The following is a 16,133-nucleotide window of genomic DNA, read 5'->3' on the forward strand; positions in this document are numbered from 1 at the left end:
GCCTCTAGATAAAAATGCCCCGATATAGGCAAAATGTGCGGTTTTCTTACCTTCCGTCCCACTGAACCGATTCCCATTGGACAGAATCCCACTGAACCGAATCCCATTGGACAGAATCCCACTGAACCGAATCCCATTGGACAGAATCCCACTGAACCGAATCCCATTGGACAGAATCCCACTGAACCGAATCTCATTGGACAGAATCCCACTGAACCGAATCCCATTGGACAGAATGCCACTGAACCAAATCCCATTGGGTCAATGGGACGATAGCGATAAGCTTACCAATGGTTTTAGTTTGAACTGGAATTTATACACGCATAAGAATATTATTTTAACTCTGCATATTGATACATAATTATCCCGTATTCAATTGAAGAGTTGCGATAGTGTCTTTTGGACCCTCAGATTTTTTTTTTTGAGAAATTTCCAAAACAATGGTGCAAATTTTTCAGATACGAGTTGTAGCAATTCTATTTTGTTTAAACAGTGGACGCCATGGATTTCATACAAGAAGAATGAAAGGCGGGAAATATGGGGTTTACGCGGCGTAATGGTAGACCTTTTGGAACATTTTATGGAAAAACTGAAGATCAGGTAATCATCACACTTATATGCATTTCTTTATTCTGTGCTCCATAACTCTAACTTGATATTTCAAAAATGTACAACAGATTTGATTATATTGAAACTCCTGATGGTGTTTGGGGTGAACGGCTTCCAAATGGCTCATTTAATGGCATGATTGGAATGGTACACAGAAATGTAACAGTAAAGTTTCTAAATGGTTGAGACAGAGTTTACTCATAAAACCTTATAAAATGTCAAACACCGACTAAAAATATATTTTGAATTTGCCTTTATTTTTTTGCTTTGGGCATGGCAAATTCGAGTACCTATTAGAACATTTATTATTTTCGTTTCAATTGCGGTTTCGTAAGATTTAACAAAATTCTTACTCTGAATAAGTAATTTTAAAAACGGAATTTGTTATAAACGTTTAATAACAAAGATATTAAAAATTTATGTGTGTTTTTAACGATGTAAAGAAGCAAACTTTATTATTGAAATTTTGATGAGACCAACTTCCAAGAGCAAACTAAAGGGTTTCAGAGTACACGACTTGCAAAACCCTTTAATTTCAATTGATTAACAATAATAAAAATGTAATCAAGCTAAATCAAATTATAAATGCAGGAGGTTCACGTTGGTGTTGGTCCGTTCATTATGGATTATAAAAGAAGTACCGTGGTAGATTACACGAGCCCCATATATATGGATTCGATATCAATTCTCGTGGGGAAACAGAGTCCGAAGAACCCACTTTTTCCTGTTTTGCAAGTATTTCACGGAACGGTAAGCATCACTGTTAATTGTTGGAAACAGAAATATGTTAAAATGTTTATTGTTTCAGGTCTGGTTGGTTCTATTTTCGATATTAATCAAAAATGTCTTGATTATAATCAAGACCTAAAAAGTATCGATAAGACTGAGGTTATCACTTGTCTGAAGGATCAGATATTAATTTTTCTTTAAAATTGAAACTTAAATGCATGCTTAAGAAAAAACAACGTTCCATTACCGTTTTCCGTTGAAATAAATTATTTTACTGGTAATCAATTTCAAAAATTTACTTATCTCGGCTTTTCGACCACAATTCCATTCCCCGAAAACATTTTATCATTACATTAATTACTTTTGGGAGAGTACGTGTTTGGTTTTTGCGTTTTAAAAGGTTCCTAAAGACGATACATCCCCATTCGTGACCAGCACGCTTCGCAGTGGAACATTTTAATTATTCTAAAACCAATGGCGCCAAATTCAATAGGGACAGTAACATTTTTACTCGCGGTTTTGCAAAATGATGTAATATCAAGTGTACTTTAGTGAACCGTCGTATTGTTCTTTCTCATAGTTCAGGTCATGATCAGTGTTACTGCCCAATTTCTCTCTCTAGTTTCTAACAATGGTTAGAGACTATTTGATATGGCACGGCACAACGTTATATACATTTGTAAATTCTAAGTAGCACAAAAGGAAAAAGAATCCATTTTTTTATATTTTGGTTTGAAATAAATAAACTCATGATAGTAGTTATAACGAACCGAAAGTCAAGGGAATGGCACCGGCAATGAGCAGCAAGAAGAGATGAAAGTTTGCTTCAAGGTAGCAGAGGGACATGGTAGTGAAAATAGTAATCTAGAATTTTGTTCGTTCAAACCTTATTATATCATGAAATATTCAAGTGAGGAGGCGGCACTACCTAGAAAGATTGATTTTGGCAGATAACAGCGAAAAGAATTATGTTCTACACACATATGGGAGAGTTTCTGGGCCACAGGTCGCACATGATGAAATTTCAACTCCAGTTTACATCTGTTCGTACTAGTAGCAGGTTAAGCTATAGTTTGCTCAGGTCCTGTTAGTCTCGAAAGGGTTATATAGTCCTTGTAACTTTTAAAAGGTTGTTGTCATGGCTTAACAGACCGCTATTACAGTTTTTTATTGTTTTATAGGTTATTTTGACACGTTATCTCCCAAAAGTAATTAATGTAATGATAAAATGTTTTCGGGGAATGGAATTGTGGTCGAAAAGCCGAGATAAGTAAATTTTTGAAATTGATTACCAGTAAAATAATTTATTTCAACGGAAAACGGTAATGGAACGTTGTTTTTTCTTAAGCATGCATTTAAGTTTCAATTTTAAAGAAAAATTAATATCTGATCCTTCAGACAAGTGATAACCTCAGTCTTATCGATACTTTTTAGGTCTTGATTATAATCAAGACATTTTTGATTAATATCTGTTCCTTCAGTCTTCATTTTAATTAACAAAGCAGAAACAAATATATATAGGGGACCATAACTTTCGCTCAATCAGACATTTATTTATAATGATACTTCAAAAAAAACGTAAATCAATAAAAGTTTGTATTCTTATTGTAATTAACATAATGCAATTTTTTACAATCATTCATTGAAACGCGAGGCGCCCCCTAAAAATTCCATAAATAGGACCAAATTGACAATTTTACAAAATTTTTAAAAATGCTGATTTATAACCGTTTATCATTTAGCTCAAAATTGTCATAAGCCCAATATGAAATTCCGATATCCTTAAAACTTCATAAAGACGATCCGAGATTTTCAATTTCACACTTTTTTGTAGCATAAACTAACGTCTGTTTGATATGAAGCTTAAAACCTTAAACAAAATATAGTCAGGGCTACCCTAAAAGTTCACCAAGATGATCCAAGATTGTTAATACGCCTAAAAAGTGCCATCTTCAAAATATGTAGCCTGGGAAAAGAGAGCGTGATCGAGTGGGCTATGCTAGTGGTTGGAAGTCGCGGGGGTTGGGACAGTGATAAGGAAGTTGAGATGGATTGGAAATGATGATGGGCGACCTGCGGCACCGTATCTCTCCCTATGTACCCCGCCCACGCCCCTACCCTTCGGTAGGCAATTGCTAAGTGCTGCCGCGGAGCACCATTTTATTTGTATGAGAACTAGCTTCTATTTTGAAGATAGAGGGAGCGCCCTTTACAATTTCGTCCAGTACGACCCTACCTAACCGCTGAGGATGCTGAGAGGACTATGTTGCCGTAGGTGGGGGTACACAGGCAACGCTATAGGTATGGGGGTTTCTACTCCATTCCTCTCTCCTTCAAGGTTGGGACTCCAGGCATAGCCAACTCCATCACGCACTCGACAACGCAAAGCAACTCGCGCCAGCGTGGGAAATAAGGCGGTGACACAGGGCAAATGACCAGTTTAAAAATTCCCTGGTCCAGTTCAAAAATTAAATCGGAGGGGGGTCAGTGGTCCACGAGACTACTAAGAAAGTTCATGGGTAATCAGACTCCACACATTAAAATTCTAATATTTTAATTATCCACTTCTTTAGTTTAGCAGACTACGTATTTTCCGACTGCCGAGAGGCGAAATAGCCCGGCCTCCTTTTACGTCCCCCCTTGTATTTTGAAAGTGGGACTGGGACTATGGCGGGCGAATACTTAGGCATCTAATACCTTCTCTCTAGTAAACTAGATATCGCTTCTTGGTAAAACTTTATATAACTGAAACCATGAGTTTATAACATATGTTCCAAAACAAGCTTCATACAACTTTTGGAAAACAAATTTCCCTGAGATTTCCAGGCTTTTCCCCATATACTTCCCTGAGTTTTCCATGTTTTTCCCGTATATGGAGTATCCCATGGAGCAAATGTTAACAAAGGAGGGAAGGGGCAATTAGGACTATTACATAATCAAAGGATATCCCCGTATCTCTAATAAAACCAGAGTTACGAGCTTCCAAAATTTAGTGTAATGTTAATCCTATGGAGGAGGAAAAGTACCTACAATTACCCGGGGCAAGTACCTACAAGCACCCGGGGCAAGTACCTACAAGCACCCGGGCAAGTACCTACAAGCATGCGGATCAAGTAGCTACAATCACCCGGATCAAGTAGCTACAATCACCCGGAGCAAGTAGCTACAATCACCCGGAGCAAGTAGCTACAATCACCCGGAGCAAGTAGCTACAATCACCCGGAGCAAGTACCTAAAAGCACCCGGGGCAAGTACCTAAAAGCACCCGGGGCAAGTACCTAAAAGCACCCGGGGCAAGTACCTAAAAGCACCCGGGGCAAGTACCTACAAGCACCCGGGGTAAGCACCCAGGAGCACCCAGGGCAAGTACCTACAAGCACCCGGGGTAAGCACCCAGGAGCACCCGGGGCCAGTACCTGCAAGCCCCCGGGGCAAGTACCTGCAAGCACTCGGGGTAAGCACCCAGGAGCACCCAGGACAAGTACCTACAAGCACCCGGGGTAAGCACCCAGGAGCACCCGGGGCAAGTACCTGCAAGCACCCAGAGGCACCCGTGGCAAGTACCTGCAAGTACCTACAAACACCCACAAGTACCCAGGACAAGTCCCCACAAGTACCTTCAAGCACCCACAAGTACCTTCAAGCACCCACAAGTAACCATAAGCACCCAGAAGTACCTACAAGTACCTTCAAGCACCCACAATCAACCACAAGCACCTACAAGTACCTACAAGCACCCACAAGTACCCACAAGCAACCACAAGCACTCACAAGTAACCACAAGCACCCACAAGTACCTACAAGTACCTACAAGCACCTACAAGCACCTACAAGCACCAACAAGTACCTACAAGCACCCACAAGTACCTACAAGCACCCACAAGTACCTACAAGCACCCACAAGTACCTACAAGCACCCACAAGTACCTACAAGCACCCACAAGTACCTACAAGTACCCACAAATACCTACAAGTACCCACAAATACCTACAAGCACCCACAAATACCTACAAGCACCCACAAATACCTACAAGCACCCACAAGTACCTACAAGCACCCACAAGTACCTACAAGCACCCACAAGTACCTACAAGCACCCACAAGCACGCACAAGTACCTACAAGTACCCACAAGCACGCACAAGTACCCACAAGTACCTACAAGTACCCAAAAGTACCCACAAGTACCTACAAGTACCCACAAGTACCTACAAGTACCTACAAGTACCCACAAGTACCCACAAGTACCTACAAGTACCTACAAGTACCCACAAGTACCTACAAGTACCCACAAGTACCAACAAGTACCTACAAGTACCCACAAGTACCTACAAGTACCCACAAGTACCTACAAGTACCCACAAGTACCAACAAGTACCTACAAGTACCCACAAGCACGCACAAGTACCCAAAAGTACCTACAAGTACCCAAAAGTACCTACAAGTACCCAAAAGTACCTACAAGTACCTACAAGTACCCACAAGTACCCACAAGTACCCACAAGTACCCACAAGTACCCACAAGTACCTACAAGTACCCACAAGTACCTACAAGTACCCACAAATACCTACAAGTACCCACAAATACCTACAAGCACCCACAAGTACCTACAAGCACCCACAAGTACCTACAAGCACCCACAAGCACGCACAAGTACCTACAAGTACCCACAAGCACGCACAAGTACCCACAAGTACCCACAAGTACCCACAAGTACCTACAAGTACCCAAAAGTACCTACAAGTACCTACAAGTACCCACAAGTACCCACAAGTACCTACAAGTACCCACAAGTACCCACAAGTACCCACAAGTACCTACAAGTACCCACAAGTACCTACAAGTACCCACAAGTACCTACAAGTACCCACAAGTACCCACAAGTACCTACAAGTACCTACAAGTACCCACAAGTACCTACAAGTACCCACAAGTACCCACAAGCACCTACAAGTACCCACAAGTACCCACAAGTACCTACAAGTACCCACAAGTACCTACAAGTACCCACAAGTACCTACAAGTACCCACAAGTACCTACAAGTACCCACAAGTACCCACAAGTACCTACAAGTACCCACAAGTACCTACAAGTACCCACAAGTACCTACAAGTACCCACAAGTACCCACAAGTACCCGGGGCAAGTACCCACAAGTACCCGGGGCAAGTACCCACAAGTACCCGGGGCAAGTACCCACAAGTACTTTCAAGCACCCACAAGAACCTACAAACACCCACAAGTACCCGGGGCCAAAACCCACAAGTACCTTCAAGCACCCACAAGTACCCACAAGAACCCACAAGTACCTTCAAGCACCGACAAGTACCTACAAGCACCGACAAGTACCCACAAGCACCCACAAGTACCCGGGACAAGTACCCACAAGTACCTACAAGTACCCACAAATACCTACAAGCACCCACAAGTACCTACAAGCACCCACAAGTACCTACAAGCACCTACAAGCACCCACAAGCACGCACAAGTACCTACAAGTACCAACAAGCACGCACAAGTACCCACAAGTACCTACAAGTACCCACAAGTACCTACAAGTACCCAAAAGTACCTACAAGTACCTACAAGTACCCAAAAGTACCTACAAGTACCTACAAGTACCTACAAGTACCCAAAAGTACCTACAAGTACCCAAAAGTACCTACAAGTACTACAAGTACTATAAGTACCCACAAGTACCTACAAGTACCTACAAGTACCCACAAGTACCCACAAGTACCCACAAGTACCCACAAGTACCCACAAGTACCCAAAAGTACCCACAAGTACCCACAAGCACGCACAAGTACCCACAAGCACGCACAAGTACCCACAAGTACCTACAAGTACCCACAAGTACCTACAAGTACCTACAAGTACCCACAAGTACCTACAAGTACCCACAAGCACCTACAAGTACCCACAAGCACCCACAAGTACCCACAAGTACCTACAAGCACCCACAAGTACCCACAAGTACCTACAAGTACCCACAAGTACCTACAAGTACCCACAAGCACCCACAAGTACCCACAAGTACCTACAAGCACCCACAAGTACCCACAAGTACCTACAAGCACCCACAAGTACCCACAAGTACCCACAAGTACCCACAAGAACCCGGGCAAAGCACCTACTAAAGCTCAAACGCAATGTTTTTCTTGCTTAATATCCCTCTAACGGCGTGAATCACGACAAAAACGCCGTAAGTCCAATATAAAAAATTAGGGCGAAAATGCGTGTCTCTAACAGTGGTAAAACGCCGTAATTCCAATACCCAAAACAACGTAAGTCAAAGTATGTGTTAATAATGATAAAAATCGATACTTAAACTTAATTGATCTTAATGAAACTAAGAAAAGGCACATCTATGGACTGTTATCTTTCATTTAAGATGGTTCCCAAACGTAACGAATGATTAGTTTTCTTTATACACGATCCCAATTAAGGTCATTTTTCAAAAAAATCCCATGTTATGTCTATGGAAGAATATTGTATCTTTCACCAAATGTCTGATTAATTTTATGGATTCTAAAACCACCCTTAACAACTTTTTTCTTTATAGAACTAACTATTAGTTGGATCTCTTTGAAATTTTAACCACATAATTAGGGCCCAAATTTTAGTTCACTGGCAAAATTTCAAAGCAGCAACCACAATACGAAAAAAGTTACGGCCAATCAGAGAACCCTCCTTTAGCATTAGAGGCAGTATCAAGTCTTATCTAAGAGAGCGACCGCTCTCCTAGAATTACTAACCTGCATCTCTTTCTACGTGTTTATTGGACACAAAGCAAATCCGAGATCAAAAATTGAAAATTTATTGAGTAAGGCATTAATGGTGTTCATGGCGCCACTTATTAATACATGTGAGAAGTTCATTTAAATCATAATTTTTTTTTCAATTTTAAATCTAAATTTTGATAAAATTATTAAGGTTGTCCGGAGTTCGAGAAGGAAGGCAACAGACTGAGTCAACGAGTTTTAATAACATTTTGGAAAATTGGTTCCCGTTTCGTATGTCTGGCACTATCGGCTGTCTTGCTTTCCGTTCTAATTATCACCAAACCAGGAGATTTCATTAAATCATTTCACGACATTGAAAGATTTCCGGAATCTTTTCCTGTAGTGGAAAAAAGCTCGAGTATCTCTAGCTTCCTAGAGGTAAAGAAATTTTAAATTATTTCCAATATCAGGTCTGGCTAAAAAATTAGATGTCCTTAAATTTTCTTACTCGTTTGCAATTTTTTTAAATTAAAGCGGCAGTAACCGTCGTATTATGACAATGCTTAAAATAGAATTATCATATACTGTTACGTTGTCAAATTAAATTTATTAAACTTGTATTTATTTAAAATATGACATGAAATTAAAACTGACGCAGAGACGACAAGATTCGCGCTTTGTACAAAGGCATCTTCATGTCTGCCTTAAACGTCCGGGCACAAAGTATTTAGGAAATCTCGTGTTGGTCACGGGTTAAGTAGCGTTTGTGTAAAAATGTCAGCCAAAAAACACCGGGTCCGTTATCACACATACGTTCTTCGTTATTTTTTTTAATGATATTGTCATACATATTAATTTTGTTTTTTTTTAAATATACAGTTTAGCAAAAAACGAGGAATTAATGAAATTTGGAAAAAAATCCAAAACAATCCGGCGGAATCGCTTTTGACATCTGAAGTTCTAGTATCGACGGACACGTCCTCGAAGGTCTTAAGAAGAAATGATTATTTTATGATTATTGAATATTCCGGTGGATCGAAGATCTTGCATGATCGGGCTAATTCCCAACAGTCATGTGGATTTCACATCATGGCTCTTAGCGATTTTGGCATATTCCTCGCATTCGTTTTCAATAAATATTTACCATCAGATATGAAAGAAAATTTTACGTATTTGTGAGTATTTATAGTAGTAGTAACATATTAAAATGGAGTTACAAGATTTTTTATTGTTATTTGTTAGTCTTAAAGTGACGATATATCTGGCCAGGTACCCTTATTAGTTTAGATGTTAAAATAATAGCAAATTCATTAATAAAACATCCAAAAGAAATCTCCTTTTTTAAAAATAAATTTTGATTTGTTGACGAGCTTATTGTAAAACATTTTTTGATAAAAAAGTGCTCAATTTTATGGAAGCTACCATACAACTTGACCCAATAAGAAACACTTTTTTTTTTAACAAATTTTAATTTTGCTATTTTGTTTCTGTATGCAGAACAATTAATCTAGTTGAAAATGGTCTCTTGCTTCGTCAAATTGAGAGGAGCACGGAAAACTTCGATCGTTGCCTCCAAAAATGGGATGAAGAGAAAATTATCCAAATTAATTTGAGCAAATTGATGGGAATGTTTATACTTTACTTTTGCGGATTATTTTGTGGGCTTGCTTACTTCTTGAAAAGAGAACGTAAAACAAACCGCTGCAAAATGGGTCGTTGTAAATAGAAATGCTCTTGAAGATCAGTGCCGTTTTTCATTGACATTTTCAATGGAGTGCCAGCCAAATACAAATTAAAAACACTTTTTACGAATTTCTATAATTTCAATCGGAAAGCTATTTCCGTAAAAATGGTCGAAGTGAGAAATGTAGCTAGCCAATGTAGAGAATTATTATTGGATATTTTTTGTTCATTTAATTAAAACAAAAATACACACAAAACAAAATTAGTTGCAACTGGTCTCCGTCTATTCCAAAATCTGTAGCACTTGCTACCACTTCAGGATCTACTTCCTGGGGTAAAGGTAACTCCGCGATCGTGTAGGGTTACGAGAAACGTCTTGCCACGAAATATCACGATTTTACCATATAGTCAGGCAAGTTCGCTGTTCTTATCCTTTGCTCTGATTCTAAACCTGATATATTAAATTTTTATTTGTCAAATTGAAAGCAATCCCAAGTTCAAAATAAAATTGAAGATATTGCGTTTATTTTTCAATAATGTTATCAGCTATCCCTGATCATATTCAAGTTCACTCGCGGACTTGATCAACACCTTTTTCTTTTAATTCATAATGAACACTAGGGTTTCACTAACACCAGAAGTCCATTAAATTAGCCAGGCTAATTTAATGGACTTCTGCTAACACCCAGCTATTTAAAGTTTTTGATGTTTTTAATTGCTTACTGTATAATTATGAATGAAAATTAAAACCCCAAGTGCAAATTGTGTTGTAGATGTGTATCCTTTTTGAAAACAAAAGTGTTATTTTGTTCCGAAGGTAAAAGGATGATGCATTTGGATAATAGCATTAGAACATTATCATAAGTGTTGCTTTCAATATTTGAGAGAAGTTTTTCAGAGTACAAAAACTGGGAAAAAATGGTAAAACACATTTTTTCCATTTGGGTAACACGATTATAGCAAGAATCGATCTAAACAACCTCAGCTGATTCAACAATGTTTATTCAGTCACACGAAAAATTAAAAGCAACACTCTAACGCTGGAACTCATAAATATATTTAAGTATATTTCACCTAGATACTGGTATTATACAAAGAAAGAAGCCGACAAATAAATTCTTCGAGTCTTAGTACGCGTCTGTGCTTGATATTGGACCGCATAGCCGCGCATATGAAATCATATTTCATACGTTTAAACATTTGTGTATTCTTTTCTGAAATTCAGCTTGAGTTGAAGTTTTTGTTGCTCTCTTCTGTTGTGATATAATTATTCTAGTTTAAACCTCAAGTGCCCAGCACTAATAACGTCAAAAAAAACAGCATAATTGCGGTAGATGTTGAGAAATAATCCATCCCTTATTTTTTTGTGCTAAACTTTAAACGTAAAATGCTACGGATCAATGACCGTTATTGATTTGTTCTATAATTGACTCAAGTCAAGATACAAAAGGAAGTCAAATTCTCATTTTGAAAATAACTATTTATGAGATGTTCGACTAAATGAATATGTCTACTTTATCAGTCGTCAATCGAACTTTTCTTGCCGCAATCAACGAGGTTAGTACTTATTTGAATCCTTAATATAGAATGAAATTTCAGAGATACATACGCGCTAGGACCTATAGATAGAAAAGTATACAGACATTCGAACGATTATTTTGATCCTGCTCAGTAAGAAATTGTATTACGTTAACATGCAGATTGAAAAATAAATAACTGCGAGTGTTTTGAGTGTAGTTCTCTGAAAGCGCTGCTGCAATGGCACTAGCTTCATTAGGGAAGGCAAAAGAATATCACTTTCGGCAAACTACTTTTGGTGCCCCAATAAGAGTCTTAGAGTTATTGTATTAAAATGATTCAGATATCTTATGTAAAAAGTATTTTTATTTTTATAAACAGTGGCCTCCTTGGATTTCATACAAGAAGAATGAAAAGGGGCAAATTTTTGCTTTACATGGCGCAATGGTCAACCTTTTGGAACACTTTAAGGAAAAACTAAAAATCAAGTAATTATCTTACTTACGGCAATGTTTTGTCTGCACGAGACCCCTGCTTTACCAAAATGAATACTCCTTGTCCGACATAAGGGCGTTACGTATGTAATTGATGGTTAGGTCCCTCGAAAGAAAGTTTTCTATCGAAATGTAGTCTTTATAGAATGACCATGTACAATATTATGTTTCTCCTGTTCTCAAAAAATCAACTGTTACCTGAGAAAAACAAATAAGTAAAACGTGTTACAGGTTTCTGTACATTGAGGGCCCTGAAAAATTGTGGGGTGAACGGCTTCCAAATGGTTCGTATAATGGTATGATTGGAATGGTACATAGAAATGTAAGAGTTCAGTTTTCAAGCGTTTGAGCCAGACTTTGTTCATTAAAACCAAACACCAATTACAATTTGTAGGTTTTCAAAGGCTTGTGTTGACGGTAAAACTCGTAATCGCTTGATTTTCACCCTCAGAACTCGCCTTTGAAAAGTTTTTTTATGAAAATTTATAGAAAAACGATGGCAATTCTTTACCTATAGATTTTCACGTTTAAAAATATTTTATTTTAAAAGTCGGAATGTTTTTTCACATGGGTTTTTTTTAATCCAAAATTTTAATTGGTTGTTTTGATGATAGCGTCTGGCAAGTGCAACTTAGAAGGTCTCACAATTTTATGCCGGAATTGCTGGTGGTTATTTCAAAAAGAAAAAGCCTGATTTGCTAGAAAATGAGCCAGTGACTTGTGGAACCCTTTAGGTTTAATGTAAAAATAGTATAAACGTGATAAAACCCAGCTAAATTATTAATTTAGGAAGTTCATGTTGCTGTTGGCCCGTTCGATGTGCATTTTGCAAATAAACGGGTCGTAGATTTCACGACTCCTCTGTATCACAACCATTTATCAATTCTCGTGGGGAAACAAAATCCTCAGAATCCACTTTTCCCATTTTTAGAAGTATTTAATGAAAAGGTAAGCAGCGATTTTTAAAGACGTTAACTGAGGCGAATCGAAGCAAACGCATTTTCGCTTATATTTATTAAAATTTTTTTAAAGATATAACAGTTTTGTATTAACAATTTTAATATAAACTTAAAGTTTAAATTTCAACTGTTCGAGCGAAATTTAGCTATAGGTTTTGCCAGAAGTGGGATGATACTAGAAGTACTGAGATAACCAAATTCTTCACTCGGCGAAAGTGAATATTCTTGATAACACACCAACGGTTGGCCCTCTGGTGGCGGTTTCTGAATTTCCCCTCCAAAACGTGAGACGCTGGTGGCGGTAGACGGCCGAACTAGATTCAAGCACTCGCGTCCGTGTTCCGCGACTTTAGGTTGAGGGGAAGGGGGTAGGAAATCCCCTCGACCAATTTTTCTCTCTCTAGTGTAGGGGCGATTGAAGCGGCATAAAATATTCAAATTTGTTCACTAGTGCCAGGATCTATTACCAATGCTAGATCCCTTCACTTCTAGTCTCATCTCACTTCTGGTTTTGCCAATTAGCAGGTTCTGGAGTAAAAGCATCATCAACCGTGTTTTTCAAACCAGTTAAAACTATTTTTGTAGCATTGATATCTTCAATAAGACATCACTACAAGGAAAAGTAACTCTACTACACGGGAAATAGCTCTTGACACGCCCTACATAATACATTGTGCATCCCTTTGAAATGGAAGTTAGATTTATTTATATTTTCAGGTCTGGCTAGTTCTTTTCTTGCTATTACTAACTTGCATTCTGTTCTACGCGTTTATTGGTCATAATGCAAATCCGATATCGAAGGTAGAAAATTTATTGAGTAAGGCAATTATGGTATTTGTGGCGCCTCTATTTAATTCAAGTGAGTGGTTCATTTATCATCTTTTATATTATTGTATTAAATATAAATTAGTACATGAATATTTAGGCTGTCTGGAGTTTGAGAGGGAAGGCAAAAGACGGAGTCAACGAGTTTTGATAACCTTTTGGAAACTGGGTTCACGATTCATATGTTTGGCGCTCTCGGCTGTCTTTTTTTCCTTTTTAATTGTCAATAAACCAGGAGACTACATTAAATCATTTCAAGATTTTGAAAGGTTTCCGGAATCTATTCCTCTAGTGGAAAAAGGCACGGGTTTCGCTGAGTTTCTAGGGGTAATTTTTATTTATTCATATCGGTTTAAACTGACATAAGGCATATGAATCATGCGAAGAAACTCGAAACAAGGACACACTTCGCTAATTTTAATCTTTGTTTCAATCGTATTTACATTAAAATTCGTGTCTATGCAGATGAGCAAACTACCAGCGCTTATTGGAATTTTGAACAAAGTCAGAAGCAATCCAGTGGAATCAGAATTGCCTTATGATGTTTTCGTATCGAACGAAACTATATCGAAGGTTTTAAAACGAAACGATTTGTTTGTTATTATCGAATATTCTAGTGGAATTAAGGTATTACATGATCGGTATAATTCAAAACTACCTTGTGGATTTCACATTACGTCTCTAAGTGATTTTGGCACGTTCTACTCATTTGTTGTCAATAAATATTTGCCTTTAGAACTTAAAGAAAACTTAACATATTTGTGAGTATATGAAGTAATACAGTTTTAACGTGTATGTGAAAACTAGAATACAACCTTTGAAACTCCATATTAAAATGCAATACTTTAATCTCTTTTATATGCAGATCAATCAATCTAGTTGAAAATGGTCTCTTGGCACACGATATTGATAGAAGCTCGGTAAACTTCGAACGTTGTCTCCAAAAATGGGATGAAGAGAAAATTATCCAAATTAATTTGAGGAAATTGATGGGAATACTTATTCTTTACTTTTGCGGATTGTTGTGTGGGTTTGCTTACTTCTTGATAATTGAACGAAAAACTTACCGCTGCAAAACGGGTCGTTGTTAAGAGGTATATACATGAACATTCTCTCGGAAGAAAATTTTGAGCCAATATTATACTCTCTTCTATTTTCTCTTGATAGTACTCTTGGTTTGTGAAGCCTATTTATTAAGTTTTTTTTTCCAATAGAAAACTCTGACTAAACTAAAACATTATATTCCGTTATATGTAGGGAAAAACCCTTCTTCATTTTTTTTTGTGTCAAAAGGTTAGTTATGAAAAGAAAAAATATAGAAAAACCTCCCATTATATACTCTTTCAAATTTTAACTCGAATAGGAAATTGTAAAATTCATTTTGAAAACAAATTTTTTTGCACTATTCTAGTAAATCGATTAGTTCCCCTATTTTAAATCTTATTAAAAATTTATCAATTTTGGCAGTTTTACTTATCAAGATCTATTTGGGTGGCAGCTTCTTTGCTTAAAAACGTTCCTAACAATAAGGATAATTTATTCTCTCTCTTCTTGCAATACATAACCTATGTACTTGTACTTTAAACTTCTAAATTAAAGTTTTTGCACGCGATTTGGCTCTAGACTCCGAGGGGGTAGACACTCTGTATCTCTGTGTACACCTGAGTTCAAAAGAGTTCAGCTTTGACAGTGCATTGAGTCCAAAGCCTTTGGAACTCACAGTTCAGCTTTGACAGTACATTGAGTTCAAGACATATTGTACACCTGAGTTCTCAAGTGTCAACCCCCTCGCTAGACTCCCAAGGTCTTCTTCTTTTTCCTATTGCAAATGAATGCACTTCGTGAGAAAGTTAAACGATTAAGTTGCGCCATTTGGCAAGAATGTACAGAGAGTAGAGCTGTTATTATATCTGTCAAGTGACTAAAATAAATGTCTTTTTCTATCGATTTCGAGTCGTCATGCGCGTTTGGTAACTGAATTTTCCAGAGCATTTCTTGTTATCGATAATGTTTAACGGTGCTGAACGACCTAGTTTTCCTTCGCTAGTCGTCAACTGTTTGTTTAAGTTTCTTTGCATTAGCGATTCAGGAGAAATATATTTCACTACTTGTTTAGGTATGGTTTAAAAAATTTTTATATATGTTTTGGGATAGTATTTTCAATCCCAGTATTCAGTGAATGATAATAATTTTGTGAATAACGTTTAAAAATTTAACACCAAACTTCATTTTCTTCAAGATTGAATAGAATCAACGATGGTAAACATTATAAATTGAATAATGTAAAATTTGAAGCAACTTTTAGATTATTTACAGTCATGTTGTCTAAATCCTTGAAAATATAACAAGATAATATAGTTGCAAATATTTGTAGGGTCAAATGGTTTCTTCTGAATTTATGTAGGTTGTAGCTCGGTGTCTTGTGCTAAAGAAAGAACCACAGCATAGGCAAGGAATTTATTGCGTTCTTGCTTTTCTATTTTATTTCTTTTCATATTTTCCTCCTAATATCCGGTTCACCGTATTTCAACTATCATGATAGCAAAAAAAGATGCTGCTCGCGCTAACCGGAAATCTTTCAAAGCGAGAAC

The 16,133-nt window shown here is 37.5% G+C and overlaps 1 protein-coding gene across 1 annotated transcript; it reads left to right on the plus strand.

The window, feature by feature from the left end:
* The first annotated feature begins 8,126 nt into the window (after positions 1 to 8,126).
* On the plus strand, positions 8,127 to 9,854 carry LOC149718436 (uncharacterized). The gene is made up of 4 exons (XM_089835032.1): positions 8,127 to 8,206; positions 8,275 to 8,501; positions 8,943 to 9,238; positions 9,561 to 9,854. Exons 1-4 carry the CDS (start codon positions 8,176 to 8,178, stop codon positions 9,787 to 9,789), a joined length of 783 nt encoding a protein of 260 aa, XP_089691158.1. The 5' UTR covers positions 8,127 to 8,175; the 3' UTR covers positions 9,790 to 9,854.
* Positions 9,855 to 16,133: the final 6,279 nt, after the last annotated feature.

The sequence above is a fragment of the Phalangium opilio genome, unplaced genomic scaffold, assembly GCF_054372755.1.
Source record: "Phalangium opilio isolate 3A_F unplaced genomic scaffold, DU_Popi_V2 ptg000002l_1, whole genome shotgun sequence".
In the NCBI taxonomy this organism is placed as follows: Eukaryota; Metazoa; Arthropoda; class Arachnida; order Opiliones; family Phalangiidae; genus Phalangium; species Phalangium opilio.